The 15,744-nt window shown below is 42.4% G+C and overlaps 1 protein-coding gene across 1 annotated transcript in view; it reads left to right on the forward strand.

The window, feature by feature from the left end:
- Positions 1-6,491: 6,491 nt before the first annotated feature.
- The window catches only part of C8a (complement C8 alpha chain), a 52,612-nt gene continuing 43,359 nt past the window's right edge, over positions 6,492-15,744 (forward strand). The window contains exon 1 of the mRNA XM_010603634.3: positions 6,492-6,699. Coding sequence (XP_010601936.1) covers positions 6,623-6,699 — 77 coding nt within the window. The 5' untranslated portion in view covers positions 6,492-6,622. The remainder of the gene's footprint in view (positions 6,700-15,744) is intronic.

The raw sequence follows: 15,744 nt of genomic DNA on the forward strand, positions 1-15,744 counted from the left end.
CCAGGTCTTTGGACCAATTCCTGCCTGCAGTACTCCCTCACCTAGGGCCCCACGCTGCTTCCCAAAGATGCCACAAAAGTGAGAGCGGAGCTTTGTCAAGAAGGGAGGCACAGAGGGTTATTGTTTTCCTTGCCCTTGTGAATGCAGGCGGCATTAGCATTCACCCAGTAGCTGCTGAAGTCCACTCAACTGGAACCAAGACCGGGGAGAAGGGGACTGACCCAATCTGTTCACAGTGGGTTAATCCAGCTCTGTCTCTCGCTCCACGCAGCCTGGTTTTATGAGTGGAGAGAAAGTCTAATTGCAGGCTGACAGCCTGCACTGTCTCAGGGGAGGGCAAATCTTGAATAAAAGTATTAAAAGAGACTTGGATGGCTTGGAATCTATGTATAAATGTGTGTGTGTGTGTGTGTGTGTGTGTGTGTGTGTGTGTGTGTGTGTGTGTGTGTGTGTGTGTGTGTGTGTGTGTGTGTGTGTGTGTGCATACATGCATCACGTGCCAATCTATTTTTCCCTAGATTTGCAGCTCTAAGGGATTTCCAAGCCAAGTGATTGTCCCACAGTCACTCTGTGTGCTCCTGGCACAGGTTGGCTTCCGGGGCCCAGCTCTAGGACTCTCTGAGCTCCCTTCAGTCCCTCTTGCCCCAAGATTTCTCTCTGCATATCGGGTGCATGGCTCTTCCATGCCCTCCTGCGGCCTCCATCGTAGGAAGTATGAGTTTGCCCGTGGGGAGACACAGCTTGTTCCTTTAGTAGTGCCTCCTTGTCCTTGGGGATGGAATCCATCTAAGTTGTAGAGAAAAGGTAAAAAGCAAACCCACAAAACCCTGGCCCATCCTCTGCCCACCTTCCTCGTCATATGGTCTGTCCTGCCACCCACCAGGTGGTCCCCCCTGCTTAGGCTCCTTTGCTTCTTCATGGCTTTGTTCATGCTGTTTCCAGTTTGGGATGCTTGCCCTCCTTTCTCCTCTACCTAAAGCAATGTTGGCATCAACCAGTCTCGGTACTCTGTCCTGCCTCCTTCAAAGCCCAAGTCACACATATGCAGCTACTCATAGCTGACACCGCTGTGCCCCTGGGCTCTCCATGGCTGCTCAGTCCTGGGCTTGGGGTCATGTGACGGCCAGGGGCTGTGATCCCTGCATCCCTGGGTGTGCGGTGCTCACCAGGGTCCAGCCTGGCCCCCCACAGAGGGAGAGCAGCAGCTGAATGATGGCTGTGGGCATCGCCCCACAGCCGTGGACTGCGGTACCCTGGTGGACAAAATGAGCTTCTCATCTGAGGGATCAGCCCGCGGAGTCACCATTAGTCTGACAGTCAAAGTCTATAGTGCAGTAATGGACCCTACTTTGTTTCTAATAAAAAGCCATGTAAAATACTTGTAAAAATGGTTCCCATGTATTGGCTTGCTATGTCAGTTTCTTGTGACCCCTTGCACCATTACTGACCCCTCTGCTGACCTCCTGAGCACAGAAATGCCACAAAAAGGTGTCGCTGAAGAGAGTACAATGGCAGAAAGGGTGGAAAGGAGAGGATCACATGGAGGAAGAAGATCCATCATGATTCTGTCTTGAGAGATACATCTGCTCAGGTCGATTTAGCAGACACTGATGAAGTATTTGTGTGTGTGTGTGTGTGTGTGTGTGTGTGTGTGTGTGTATACATATAGAATTTATATATACTTTAAAACTTAATGACCACACTCACTATCCAGGAGGGGTGTTTAAGGCAGAGTGGTGAAATGACTTGCCCAAAGTTGCACAGCTGGGTAATGGTGTTGGGATTTCAATCCAGGGATGTTGGATTTAAAAGCCAAAGTCTGCCTATCACTGCATAAAACTGTACTACATGAGCTCTGCTTTTGAACAGATCACAGAGTGTAGGGAGGACAGACAGTGAATAGACAGCTCTATTCGGTGTTGGGTGGGAGAAAAGACAGGAGAGGCAGAAGGTGGTTTCCAGGCATGCTGGTTAGAGTTGCCTGAGTTTGGAGGCTGTACAAGACCCACCTTCTAGCTGGTTTTAGTGCACACCTGGTACTCCCTTGCCACCTGCATGAGGGGCAGGTGACTCTGTGAAAAGCTCACTCACCCACTTCCTGTGCTCTGTGCTGGGCACAGCCCTGGCTTCCGGGATCTCACAGGACTCACAGGTGGGATAAGGGACACCCCAGGCTTCCAGGGTTTCTTAAGAAGGAGGTGTGGCCAGGCTGTCTGGGAACAGAAGCAGAGGCTGCCCTGAGCCAAGCTGTGAGTGAAGGAGTCGGAGAGGACACACTTGGCTGACGGATAAAGCCCAAACAGTGTGATATGGCTCAGAATTGACTGCTTTTTATCGTAGCCCAGTTCCAAGATGGATTTCCCAAAGGACCACCCAGATTTGGCCAGAGCTGCTTGCAATGCTGAATGCCTTCTTTGAGAATTCGCCTTTAATTTCGACTCTCATGAGCCAGGCACGGAATCCTTCTCATCCCATCCCCTTTAGTGCAAACACAAAGCTTGGGATGAAGTGGAAAGCAGTAGGCATACATTAGCTCATCCAGTGTAGAGCCTCCGATTGAGACTAATCACGAAACCCAGCCCCTCTTTATTGCCACGGGATAACCCACCACGAGTGTCTGTTGACTGCAGTCAGCGGCATTCAGGAGGAAAACAGGTACAACAGACAAGAGTATTGCAGGGTTGACGGAGGAGGGTGGGAAGGCCCTGGCAGGAGACCCTCAGGTGCTGTCTCCAGACTTTGTGCCATTGCCATGCTTAATATCGTGCAGGTTTCTCTTTGAGGAAGCAGGATATCATCACACAGCCCAACACATACACACACACACACACACACACACACACACACACACCCCAGAGGCAGACAAACCTAGCCATTTCTGATAATGCCAGTAAGCTCCTGGGAAAAATGTCACTTGCTCTGGCATTTTTGAGATGGCCAAGTGAAGCCAAAGTTGCTACTTCAAGTTCCTCCCAAGGTTTTAAACCCTCCAGGAGCCAGGACGGTACTGGGGCATGGAAGAGATGGGGAGTGAGCCTCTCCACTGCTCTGTCTCCAGGGCTCTACAGCTGCTCCTGCTGACAGCGTCTGCCCTCCTAGGGACTTAAAATCAGCTTTCAGTGCCTGGGCATGAACTTCCCACATTCCTCCTCCTCCTTCAGTCTCCTTGACAGACTCATGCTTTCTACCCCTCCTTCCTTTTATCGGTACTTACATGGAACCCTCACGCACATGAAAGAAGAAAGATAGATCCAAGGAAGGGGTGCACTGTCTCAGTAAGCTAGAAATAGCTGTTCAAAGAGCCCAGATGGGAATGAATTTCCTCATTCACTGTTTATCTTAACCTCTTAGGTAAGAGTTCTTTTATCCGTTTTCACAGATGAGGAATCCAAGGCTAGGATATGGTGCCTGGTTAGAGACACTTTCTGACCCGAAGCAGTGTTTCACTCCTGGAAGTCACTTTCTTTTGCATTAGATTTGCAGAACTTGGACCTCCTGTTTGGATTAGGCTCAGCACAGGGGAAGCGGGTAAAAAACTTCTAAAAGATTTCCAGGCAGAACAGACCTGGAAGTCGTCCTGCAATGGCAGTCTGAGCCAGCACAGGGCATGCATGTTCTCTTTGGAGGCCATAATTCACAGGCTGATTTAGATAGTGCGAAGTGTTTCCATGAGACAGGCAATGAATTTTCAAAATGAATTGCCACCTCACCGTCTCTCTTCTGCTTGGTGTTTAATAACTATCTTTGATAGCAGAATGCCACAATTAAGGTGATATCCACATATGCAAACCTAACAAATTTTTGGTGTTTCTCATTAATCGTTGAACATTTTGGACTGAGAGCAGATGGGGGGCCCCCACCCCCAACCCCCTCCCCTGCATCCCCGTGTGTGCTCATGCTCCACAGACACGTGGGTTCTCACAGACACGCGGAACAATTCCATCCGACTTCACAGCTCCCTTTTGATTTCATTACGTGATCATTTCTCTGTTTACTTCATGTTACTTCTTTTGTCCCCTGGGAATGATCGTCACCCAGCGCTAAGGCATAATGGGCAGGGGACTGGAAGACTGTTGCTGGAAGACCCAGCCTCAGTCCTGACAAAAGTGTTTAACAGCCAGACAACCAGACAAAAAAGATGTCCAGCTTTGCAGTGGGACAGACGACAGATCCATGACTCTGAGACTCACCTATTTTATGATTGCAGGCAAACTACTTATGGTTCTGAATCTCAAGCTCCTCACCTTCAAAACTGCATTAGTATTAATAGCCTTGCGAGATGACTGTGAGGCTTAAGCTGGCCTTTGCAATGGCAGGCGCAGGGCCTGGTTGTACGTCTATCTTTGTTCTTTTCCTCCTTAAACACTATGTCCCTGCCTCTCAATATTCTCCTCAGTTTAATGATGTCTATCTGGCAAGGTTATTTTGAGGATTAAAAGAGAAAATATACCTGAAAGTATTATGAAATAGTAATTTGCTCTTAATTGACTCATTTTCTTATCCTATCAACAAATATTTCTTATGTTTCATTAGTAAGTGACATGGGTGATTACAAAGAAGAATAAGACACAGAACTTACTCTAAAGAAAGATTCATTCTCCACATTTATCCCATTCTCTCAGAAAAACATAAGGCAAAAATTAAAAGCGCTGGTAGCATCCTTATGAGGCTTCAACAACAAGGAAATTCCTTCCAAGCGGAACCATCAGCTGGGAATCTGAGATACAGACTTGATTTGGAGACAGCATGGGGCAGAAAGGTAGGGGGATCAGGAATGATAAGGGTTGTTCTGGTGAAAGACCCAATGTGAGCAAAATCAGAACAGTGACAAAGGACAGGAAGGTGTGCTAGATTTTTTTTATGTGATCAAATACCTGGAAAAAAAAAAACACAAAACAACCTAAAGGAGGAAATATTTATTTAGGTTTATGGTTTTGGGGCTTCAGTCCATGGCTGGCTGGCTCTAAGGCAGAAACATCATGGTAGAAGGGTGTGGTCGAGTAAAGCTGCTCACCTCATGGCAGTCAGGAAGCAGAGAATGCAGGGAAACAGGAAGAGGCTGGGTACACGCTAGTGGCCTGCTTCCCCTAACTGGGATGTACTTATCTGCAATGGATCAAGGCAGTAAGGAAGAAAAGCAAAAGAAAGGGAAACACAGGACTGTGCTAGAAGTCAAGGGACTGTGCTCGGGATGCGGGTGGGAGAGGTGACTAATGGTTGAAGACGAGTCCTGAATGTTCCTGAGTTCTTGGGTAAGGAGGAGAGTCACCGGAGAACTTTCAAGAAGGAAACAGTTTAAGAAAGCTGAGGGGCCAGGGATTTAGCTCAGTGGTGCTACCACCTGCCTCGAAAGCCCAAGGACCGCCCGAGTTCGATTCCCTGGTACCAAAAAAAAAAAAAAAGGAAAAAAAAAAAAAAAGAAAGCCAACACTGTTAGTCCGCACATGAAAAGAAGACAAATTAATCCACCAAGATTTCAGGGCAGAGGAAGGGAGGCCAGCCTCTTCCTAGGAAGTGCTTCCAAACCTAGGCACTACTGATGTTTGGGGTCGATTCACTCTTTGCCATGGGGACTGTCCGGTGTAGTTTATTTAAAAGCACCCTAGCCTTTACCCATGAGGTGCCAGTAACAAAACTCCCCATAACTTACTTGAGATTAGTGATGATACAACTGCTTATCCCTGCTAGGGACGGAATCTGAATCTTCTAAAGGCTACAGAGGTGGCTGTATATCGTTGGGCAAATAGTTAACGCCTTTGGGCTTCCATTTCTTCAACTGTAAGTGGAGTTAATAATTTTTCATGTCATAGCCTTGTTATCGGGATTAAGCACGCCATGCAGAAGGCCCACCACATACTAGGTGCTTAATTGTCTATCTAGCCATCTAGCCACTTATCCATTTCTATTTGCTTAAGGTAATTTAATTTATGTGTGGAAGAGTAAGAGAATCTATGTTGGTATGGCATCCTCAGTGCATATGTGTGGTGGCTTATCACCCTTATAATTCCAGGCAGTGCTCCTGGAGTTGTCTGTTTAAGACATCTGGTCTACTCTAGATACAAACAGGATGGCTCTTAATGATACCCAATGATGTACAACAAGTGGAAAGTCCACTGACATCTCTCAGGCCCCAGCTGTTTGGCAATATATAGTAGAACCTCCATGTAATTATACAAGTTTTTTACTTTTATCTGGCTGCTTATGTCTGAGCTGATATATCTGTTTCCGTCTTGCAAAACAGATTCATTGGACCTCAGAAGTTCCAAATGCCACACAAAAACACCAAGAATTCTGCAAGTGGATCTTGGCTTTTTTGCTTCTATCTGAAAAAAAAAAAAATCTGCTAAATTGCTACTGATCGAAGTCAGTTTTCATTAACTCATGGTTATTGTTTTTCAAAAAGTCTAAAAGGCTGTGGATCTTGGTGTCTATTTTTAAGGTATTTGAGTAATCAATATCCTGGTTACTAGTTAATCACCTCTGAACAGAAATCAAGAGTTTTGTTAGTTTGGAACATTAGACACATGTAAAAGACCCCACCCTGTAGGTGTCTTTTACTCCAACTCTCTGAATAGTTGTATTTCTTCAAGTGAACTTTAGAAGGTGGTAGTTTCTGGATGAGATGATCGCTGTTGCTCTCTTCCTCTTGTCTTTGGTGTCTTGCCAGCCCGGGGTGACTGCACGGGACAAGGTGAACCAGTAAGTGGGCCATGGCTTTGTAAGATAGGAACGATCTGCTGGCGAGCCGTGACACAATGCTGTCTGCTGTGTTGGGATATTTCTGTCTGCCTGCCTCATTTCACATTTGTACTAATCCAGTGAAGGAGGACAGCAAGGGACCAGGCCAGGCACTCAGAATCAGCCCATGTGTGAATCAAGCTGTAATCACTGGGGGCTGGGGAGTCGGGAGAAATCACTTAATTGCTTTGATCCTCATTTCCCTGTCTGTAAAATTACGAACAATGACGCCTCCTTTATAAGAGATAAAGCAGATAACATCCTCAGTGTAGAATGCATTCAGCATTAGTAGGCACTTAATAAGTGGTAGTTTTCTTGGGTGATGTTAGACAGTTAACTTCTACTTCGTTATCTATGAAAGAATCATGAGAATGCCTGTCTCACGGTGCTTGGGGATGGTAAAAATCAGACAATGCATGCAAAATTGTTTGGAAAAGGCAAAAGACTGTAGAGATGCTCAGTCATGTCGTTCTGAAGTGAGTTTACCTTTTGTAATGGGGTAATAGGCAGAGGTGATATTTTCATATGTACATTTCCTTCTATTTCCTTGAGATTTCCAACTTGGCTTTGGGCTGTTTATATCTCAACATCAAATATTTTGTTGTGCTTAAGCAGCCTTTTATTTCACCTTTGGGATAGATTTTAAGTAGTCCCTTTGTCCCAAATGTTGACAATTTAAAATAGAGTACTTTTATTCAAATTTTTATTAGATGATTCAATTTCAAATCATCATTGCTTTTAGATACTAGAGCAAGAGGGATTTCCATTATGTAACAGTTCAGAAGGAGAAGAGAGCATTTTTGTAAGCAGTTAATTAGTAACTTGTATTTAAAGCAAATATAATTTTGGAAAATCAGAAAATTCATCTGTAATAATTAGAAGATAAAGGCAAGAGAACTGTGGTAAAGGAAATCTCTGCTGAGATAGTCTTAATTATAAAAGCTTATCATTGTAATCCTTTTTTGAAAATGAACAAAGAGTCTTGATGTTGGATGAACTTATCAAACAAGACAGACCAGTGAAGAGGCAAATTTCAAGTCAAGGCAGAAGAGAAGCAATTAAACACTTTACAAAGTGCTGAAGTAGGAAATTGTGTGGTTTTCATGTCTAATGCCAGGGTATCTGACATTGGTTTGGAAAATGGAAAGCTACGTGGTGAAATTATTTTACTGAGTTTAGATTCTGGTGCTGGCGGTTCTCTAGTTGTATCATCTTGTGGAAGTTATTTCACTTTTCCGAGCTTCCCTTTCCTTACTTGCAAAATGGGAGGAAATTCGGAGCAAGAATTAAATGTGTGAAAAGCACTTAGAACAGTGCCTGCTACTTAGTGAGCATTCAGGGGAAGCTGTCACAAGTGGTGTCTGTGATTGTTATTGTTATTTATCGGTATTTCCGTTCTGTTGAATGGTTACAATAATCAGAGAGAAGAAATTTATAATGTGCCAATTGGCATGGGTCTCCCAAATGAGTTAGGGATTTCAAACCAGCTTTTGTTTTAAGTAATAGCACTTCTTTTTTTCTTCCATGATAAAAATATCACTTGAATCCTAACATTGAAAGCGAATCATATACATTTACATTTTAAGGGTACATGCTTATTTTTATAGGCACATGTTTAACATTTGCCCATTACAGAGCCTTACTGGAAATAGGGGGTTGTTTGAGAAAAAATTTTGAAGCAAAGGTGATGTGAGGAAGTTATAATCCTCTGCTGCAACACGAATGCGCCTCTATTACATCGTTTATACAAATACTACCTTTTCCTGGGTGGGCAGCTCGGAAGTTTTTAGAATTTACAATTCTTTTAATTTATTGAGATTTACTTTATGACCAAGAATGTGGTCTCAGCAAATTCTGGGTGTGCACTCAGTTGCTCAGTGTGCGTGGTTCCAAGCTGATTGAGCCAAGGTGGTGTTGGATGCCGATTGCTTACATCTCCTTCTTCTATCAGTTACTCAGGGTGGGCTGCAGCAATATCTAGCTATCCTTCTAGGGTTGTGTATTTCTTTTTCAGTTCTGTCAGTTTTTGCCCAATGTATTTGGAAGCTCTGTAATCAAATACCACATGCGCGCGCGCGCGCACACACACACACACACACACACACACACACACACACACAGTTGCCATTTCTTCTTGATTATTTGTCTCTTTATCACCACAAAAAGCTTTCATGACCTCTGCCAGTTGCCCTTGTTCCGCAGTTTATTTCATCTATGAGTCATATCGTTAGTCTTGCTTTCTTATTATTTGTGTTCTCATGGCAGGTGTTTAATATGTTATTTTAACTCTATGATCTTATTTCTAAATGTGCTTTATGTAGACATGCAAAGATGAGCCCAAAATTTATCTAGCCTAACATTTTCTGTCTTTTAACCATAGCAATTAGACCATTTACACGGAATATAATGACTTACAGCCTTGACTTAGAGTTTCACCATCTTGCTGTTTGTTTTCTATTTGTTCCCTGTCTTCTTTGCTTCTATTTTTTCTTGTTTTGGGGTCATCTTTTAATTTTAATATTTTGTTCCCAATTCCAAATTGATATGTTAACTATTCCACTTTAATTTTGTTGTTGTTAAAATTCTATGATTTGTAGTACACATTAAATTCTCACCACCTACCTTTAAATAATAAAAAATATTCTAATGTTTTTATTCCATCTGGATAGCTTCCTTTGATATTTATTGTAGTGGAAGTCTTTTGGTAATGAAATTTTGTTGTTATTGCTCTAAAAACATTCTTATTTTGCCTTTATTTTGAAAGATACCATTTGAAAGATATTCAATGTAAAATTTGAAGTGAATAATTTCTTAGCCGCCTCTCACCTCGTTACTTTAAAAAATGTCGTACTGCTATCTTCTGGGTAGCACAGTCTGAGGAAAAATCTGCTTCATTCTGTTTTATGTAATACGGTGGAAACTCAGTTCAGGGATTTGTTTTTGTTTTTGTTTTTTCATGATTATGGTCGCAGAATTTGTTACAAGATTCTGGTTCCAGTTAAAGTTGGAATGAACTCTGTGGCCAGAATTGTGGAAAGAATTAAGTTTGTGAACTGAGGCTCCATTGTATTTTCTTTTTTCTTTAAACTCTTTTATAATTTTCTCTTTCTCATTGATTTTTGGCATTTTCACTATCATATGACTTGGTATGATTCTGTAGGTTTGTGGGTTTCAGCAAATTTGGGTTTTTTGCCATTATTAATTTCGATGTTTTCTGGATTTTCCTCTCTCACCTCTCATCTGAGAGGCCACTTGTAGAGATGCCTGAATGCTTGGTGTGGTCCACAGGCCACTGAGCTCAGTTCTGTGTTGTTGTTGTTAGTAATCTTTCTCTATTTCATTTTATTTAGTTTCTATTGCCATAGCGGATCTGGGTGAGCAATAGTGGTGACTTACATTACCTTGGTGGCAATAGGCAGAAGAAAGATGTTTGAGGTAAAAAGAAATTAAAGATGACTGCTGGGCATCTGGCTAGAGGCATCTGTGTCTGGTGGCTCCACTCATGATAATATGAAAGTGGAGAGAGGGTTTGGTTGAAGGGGAGTTAACTAAGAGTTTAGATTTGGAGCCATTAAGCTTTCCATGATGGAGAGGCCACAGCAGAGATGTAAAAATGGGGCAACTGGATAAGCAAGGTAAATTTACAAAATAGTAGTGGTCGGGGGAGGCATGAGCCCCAATGATCTGCAAAGCCACAGAGTGAAACTCACCTCCTGAAGGGTGAGAAAGCAGATGGTAAGAGAAGAAAGGCAACAGTACACCTTTAGGAATTCCAGTTTTTAGAGGAGCCAAAGAGAACTGGCCAAAGAGGTAGAGAAGAGCAAGAAAGTATGGTGCTGAACAGGTGCAAGACAGGAAATTTTTTATGAAGCAAATAGTGGCCAAAAGAAGATGAGACAAAGCTACAAAACTCTTCACTGGGTTTAGCACCATGGAGACTGCTGAAGACTCAGAACTTTCAAATTCAAATTTAAAATACCTGCATTTCATGTTGCAATTCCCATGTAATTGAATGGGGTTGACTCAAGCCTATATAACAATTAGTGAGTACAATCAACTGAGTGTAAGCACAGCCAACTTACTAGGAAGACCCCTCCACCCCGGCAGTGATCTAAGATAGGCTTTCTGACCTTCTAGTTTAAGATGGATTTCTAAATTAATGATTTTGTTTTCTAAATCGCCAAAGTAGCCATATTCTGGGTTCAAGAATTGACCTGAAGCTTATATAACCAACTTTAGATTTTGGGCCCTTTACCCAGTACACCAGTTTATTTTTAAAAAGTAGATGAGAAATGTTTCACTAGTCCACAGCCCTACACAGAATATATTTTTAATGATAATGGAGGGATTCGATGACCGTGTATGGGGATAGAGAAAATGAGAGAGAAGAAACTAGTGTGTCCTAGGCTTCTGCTCAGACTTCACATACATGACCTTACTGTATATTCAAAACAGTCCCCTAGTGTATTATCTCTGTTTTTTTTTGCTGTAAGAACATGGAAGCTCAGTGAGTGTCAGAAACCAGATCCAAAGGCATGCTTGGTAGACTCCAAACCTCTTTCTGCTCTGTTAGATAGTGTTATAGATGTTGCATGGAAAAATGTCCCATGTTAAAAAATGTGGGGAAATGCTAGCTTAAGCAAAGTAAAACCCAGAACTTCTAAGAGCTTTTGATAGAGTTAGGTATTTTAAATCTCCATGAATGACCCATTGTAGGCGTTTTTTACAAATCACTTTGACCATGGAACTTTTCTTCTTTTTCTCCTTTTCCTGAGTGCATATCTCAAGAACTAGCACTCGCTAGGGTACATTGTGAAAATTTTGCAACCACATTATGCTGTTTTTGTTTTGTTTGTTTTTTAGGACAAAAACACTAAAATCCAGGTAGTTAAACTAACTTGCTCATGGTAGCATAGCAAGTTAGGAGCAAACTAAAAGACTAGAATCAAATGCTCCTGAATCCCAGTTCTCTATATTAAATATCTAATAATTGAGTAGATTCTTGCTAGTGGTAGGATGCTTTGAAATATTTTCCAATATTTGTCAGGACATAGAATTTTTATTGCATCCTTAAGTATATTAGTCCATTTTGTGTTGCTATAGAAAAATATCTAGGTAGGGCTGGGTACTTCATAAAACAAACAGGCTTGTTCGGCGCACAGTTCTGGTTCTGGGACACTGTGCTGGCATCTTCTTGGCTCTGGTGAGGGCTTCTAGCTACTTTACAACACGAATGAGGACATCAGGGCGGGAGTAGGAAGCATAACACAACAGGAAGCTAGAGGGCAGGAAGGGGCTAGACTTGCTCTTTCATAACAACCCATACTCACAGGCACTAACTCACTTCTATCACTCACTTCTTCCATACGGAATAGTTTAAAGAATTGAATCTCTTCAAGATGGTGGTGCACCCGGGATGCGATTCCAAGATATCTAATTCACCAGAGATTTCCTCTCCACCTCAGTTCCTTCATCACTCTGAGGCTCATCATCCTTGCCATGAGCCACCCCACAGTCTGCCCTAGTTTCTGTTAATGACATAACATCACTTCCTTCATGGAATTACATTTTACCACCTCACACCACCACACTGGAGACTGAGAATCTAGCGCGGGAAATTTTAGGGGATGAACCACACTAAACTACAGTATTAAGTAACTTAAAAATTGATACAATTCCTTTGGAAAGTCATTTGGCAATATGTCATAAGCTTAAAATTGGTCATCCCACTCTATGGATATATATATATATTTTTTTTTGATTTTTTGAGACAGGGTCTCACTATATAGTTGAGACTGACCTGGAACTCACTGTGTAGCCCAGTCTGGTCTCGAACTCACAGCGATCCTCCTGCCTCAGCCTCCCGAGTGCTGGGATTACAGGCATGCGCCACAACCGGCTATGGATATATTCTTCAGTAAAAACTCATAAACAGTAAAACTGGGGGGAGGGGTCAATAATCTACTCATTTAATATGACGGAAATGGAGCATGTGCAGCCCTAAGTAGTTTATATTTCTGCTCTACTATTAACTGGAAAAGTCAGTAAAATATTACACTCAGTGTGAATGAGAAAATATAACTGTCTCAGTTACTTTCTCGCTGAGATAAAATACCTGGCACCCAAAAGAAGGAAAGGCTTATTTTAGCTCACAGTTTGTAGAGGTTTTAGTCCGTGGTCATCAGTCTCCCTAGCTGGCTGGCAGAGGAGAAACAGTCCAAGGCAGGACAGGCAGGAAAGCAGTAGTGGGCCTGCATTCCCTGTCTCCCTTTATATCCCACCCAGGCTAAAAGCCCACTAATCAGCACCATCCACAGGGAGGGTGGGGCCTTTGTCTTCAGTAAATGTGTTCAGACATATCCAGAACTATGCCAACCCAGTCCGTAGACTAATCCGGTTACCACACATCCTAAACCCATAGTCATACACACTAGATCCAGCCAATTTTGAAAAGCCCCACCTATGAGTGCATGAGGCTTTGGGAGTGCATCTAGGTACAAGCTGAAACAATGGTAGCATAAAAGGTGGTAGGATTTGAGTTAATTTTTCTTTCATAATCATTGTTATATTTTCTTTAATGAGATTGTATTATTTTTATAATCATAAAAATAAAGTGCGTTAAGATTGTTTTGGAATAACAGAGGAAATGTTGGCCACTTTGAGAGTGGCTGAAGGCTGGGCCCCTGTGATGATTTCATGAATGGCCTTGGTGTGCCTCTGTACATTGGCCTCAGTGATAATATGACTGTGTGTAGGTCTATCTAGACATCATTTTACAAAGATCTTGAAATTATAGCAACACAGCACTGCTTTGTCTAGCTTTTGCTTCCATTCACTAACACTGTTTCCTTCCATTTTGCATCATAATGCAGTCTCTGTGGCCTTATAGTAATATCGTCTGTGCAATTCTACAGTGAGATGTAGAATGAATCTTGGGTTCTTCTTTCTTCCCAAACCTGCACCCTACCCCTAGAATGCTTCTTTTTCTCCGTGTTCCCACGCACCATGCTTTCATTATTAGGACATTTGTCAGAAAAATGACAACTGGATCAAACCTTGAGTCATTTGAAATTCTGGATACCAAGTCTATTTAATTAGATTTTAACTAGGAATCACATTCAAACAAACCTCTCAACAATGTCACTGCTATTTCCAAAAAAAATTTTTTTTATTTTATTTTTTCCCTTTGTTCCATCCCTTCTTTTCTTTTTCTTTCATAAATACCTACCTAGCACCTTCTATGAACCTGTCAAAGATGGGTAAGGGGGTTTCAATAGCAAATATATGGGCAATATTTGCATGCATAGGGATTAGAATGAATCTGGTGGAGGAAATGTAAATTATATGAATATTAAAAACTTTTTCCCAATTTAGGAGGCTGGTTGTCCAAGTTCAAGGCACCGGGAGATGCAGTGTCTGGCTGTCTTCCTGTATTTTTACTATGTCCTCACAGGGGATGGGAGGCAGTGGATGAGGAAACTCTCTGGGATCTCCTTAGTAGGGACACTAATCCCATTCACAAGGCTCTGCTCTCCTGACCCAATTACTTCCCAAAGATCTTACCTCTGAATCCAATCTCACTAGCGCTTAGGTTCAACATGTGAATTCCAAGGCCACCCCAACACTGAGTCCTTAAGACCACATTTTTCCTAGAATGCCTTTTTTGCTTGGCAAAAATAATTGCCAGGCAAATTCTGGTTTTTCAGGTTTAGATATATGACATACCTTGTCACAAATCATGCAGATGGCCCATCACTTCAAGGAAAAGAAGTTAACCTTATTTGTTACCAATAACAAAAGTTGAGCTTTCATGCAAAAGTGAAAGTATACCCCCCACCATGTGCTTGGTGCAATCGCTGGTGATATTAACAATTTTTTTCCTATTGTATGGTAGAAAGTGTAAATATTTATAAGATAGGCATTTCTCAGGGAGCGATTGTTTTCTAAATTTCTGATTCAAGATGTTAAAAAAAATCATGTACAAGCACAAGATCCATTCAAACTGTACCTAAACCAATGGATGTCATTGAACCTGAGCATGAAGTATGACACTTTCAGGCTCCACAGTGCACTTATCACAGAAGATTCCCACTGGCCACATTCTCCCACTGCAGAGAATATCTGCAGGTATCCGAACAGGAGGTGAAAATGCTCCTTCCTGTCCCACTTCCCAATGGTGCAAGGCTGGGTTTCTTTCAAAGGCTTCCTTTAAAACAACACGTAGCAACAGATTGAATGAAGAAGCAAGACCGAGACTCTAGCTGCTCTCCACTAAACCCGACTCTAAAGAGATTTGCAAAAATACCAGTGTTACTCTTCACGCTAATTATTTTCTTGAGAATATATTTTTACTAAAGTTGTTTTATGATAATATGCAATGGGTTTATTGTAGTTTTAAATATATTAATACATTTTTATTCTCAGTTTTTATTTTGAATTCTGTGAATATCAGTAGATGTGTTCCTCTTAAAAGCTTGCTGGGGTCTTGAGTGATTTGTAAGAGTGTCAGGGGTGCTGGGATGAACGTTTGAGAATCAGTGCTAAAGACAACCTAGGTTCTCTATCGCTTTCATGCCTTTTTTTCCTAGGGTGTCATCCTCAGTGTTGTAATTTATAATAAGTAGCAGTTCATAACCTAAGTAGAGTGAAATTTGAAGAATTTTCCCCTCGACTAGGGAGAGAACTGTGCTCTTCATCTCAGCCAGGTTGCCTGGCTCTGAGGCTGTGGCAGTGCAGCTGGCCCGGGATCACCTTCCAAACGTGGCCAGTGGGTGACCTGGCTCTCTCTGCCATGGCTGTGGAAGCGGTGGAGCCGTGGAAGGCATCTAGGGCAGGAAGCTTGTGCATCCTTCCTGGAGTGACCTGGGGGACTTTGTACCTTGTAGGGAGGCACTATGAGGTAGGAGAAGCTCACAGTTTTGGGGCCAGCCAGTTTCCACCTTCTACCTGTGTTCCCGAGGTAGGATTCTCATTTCCGATTTGTCAACCAGGCAACAGCAGGAGGAG

Source organism: Fukomys damarensis, unplaced genomic scaffold (genome assembly GCF_012274545.1).
Source record: "Fukomys damarensis isolate Sample0158 unplaced genomic scaffold, DMR_v1.0_HiC HiC_scaffold_23, whole genome shotgun sequence".
NCBI lineage: Eukaryota > Metazoa > Chordata > Mammalia > Rodentia > Bathyergidae > Fukomys > Fukomys damarensis.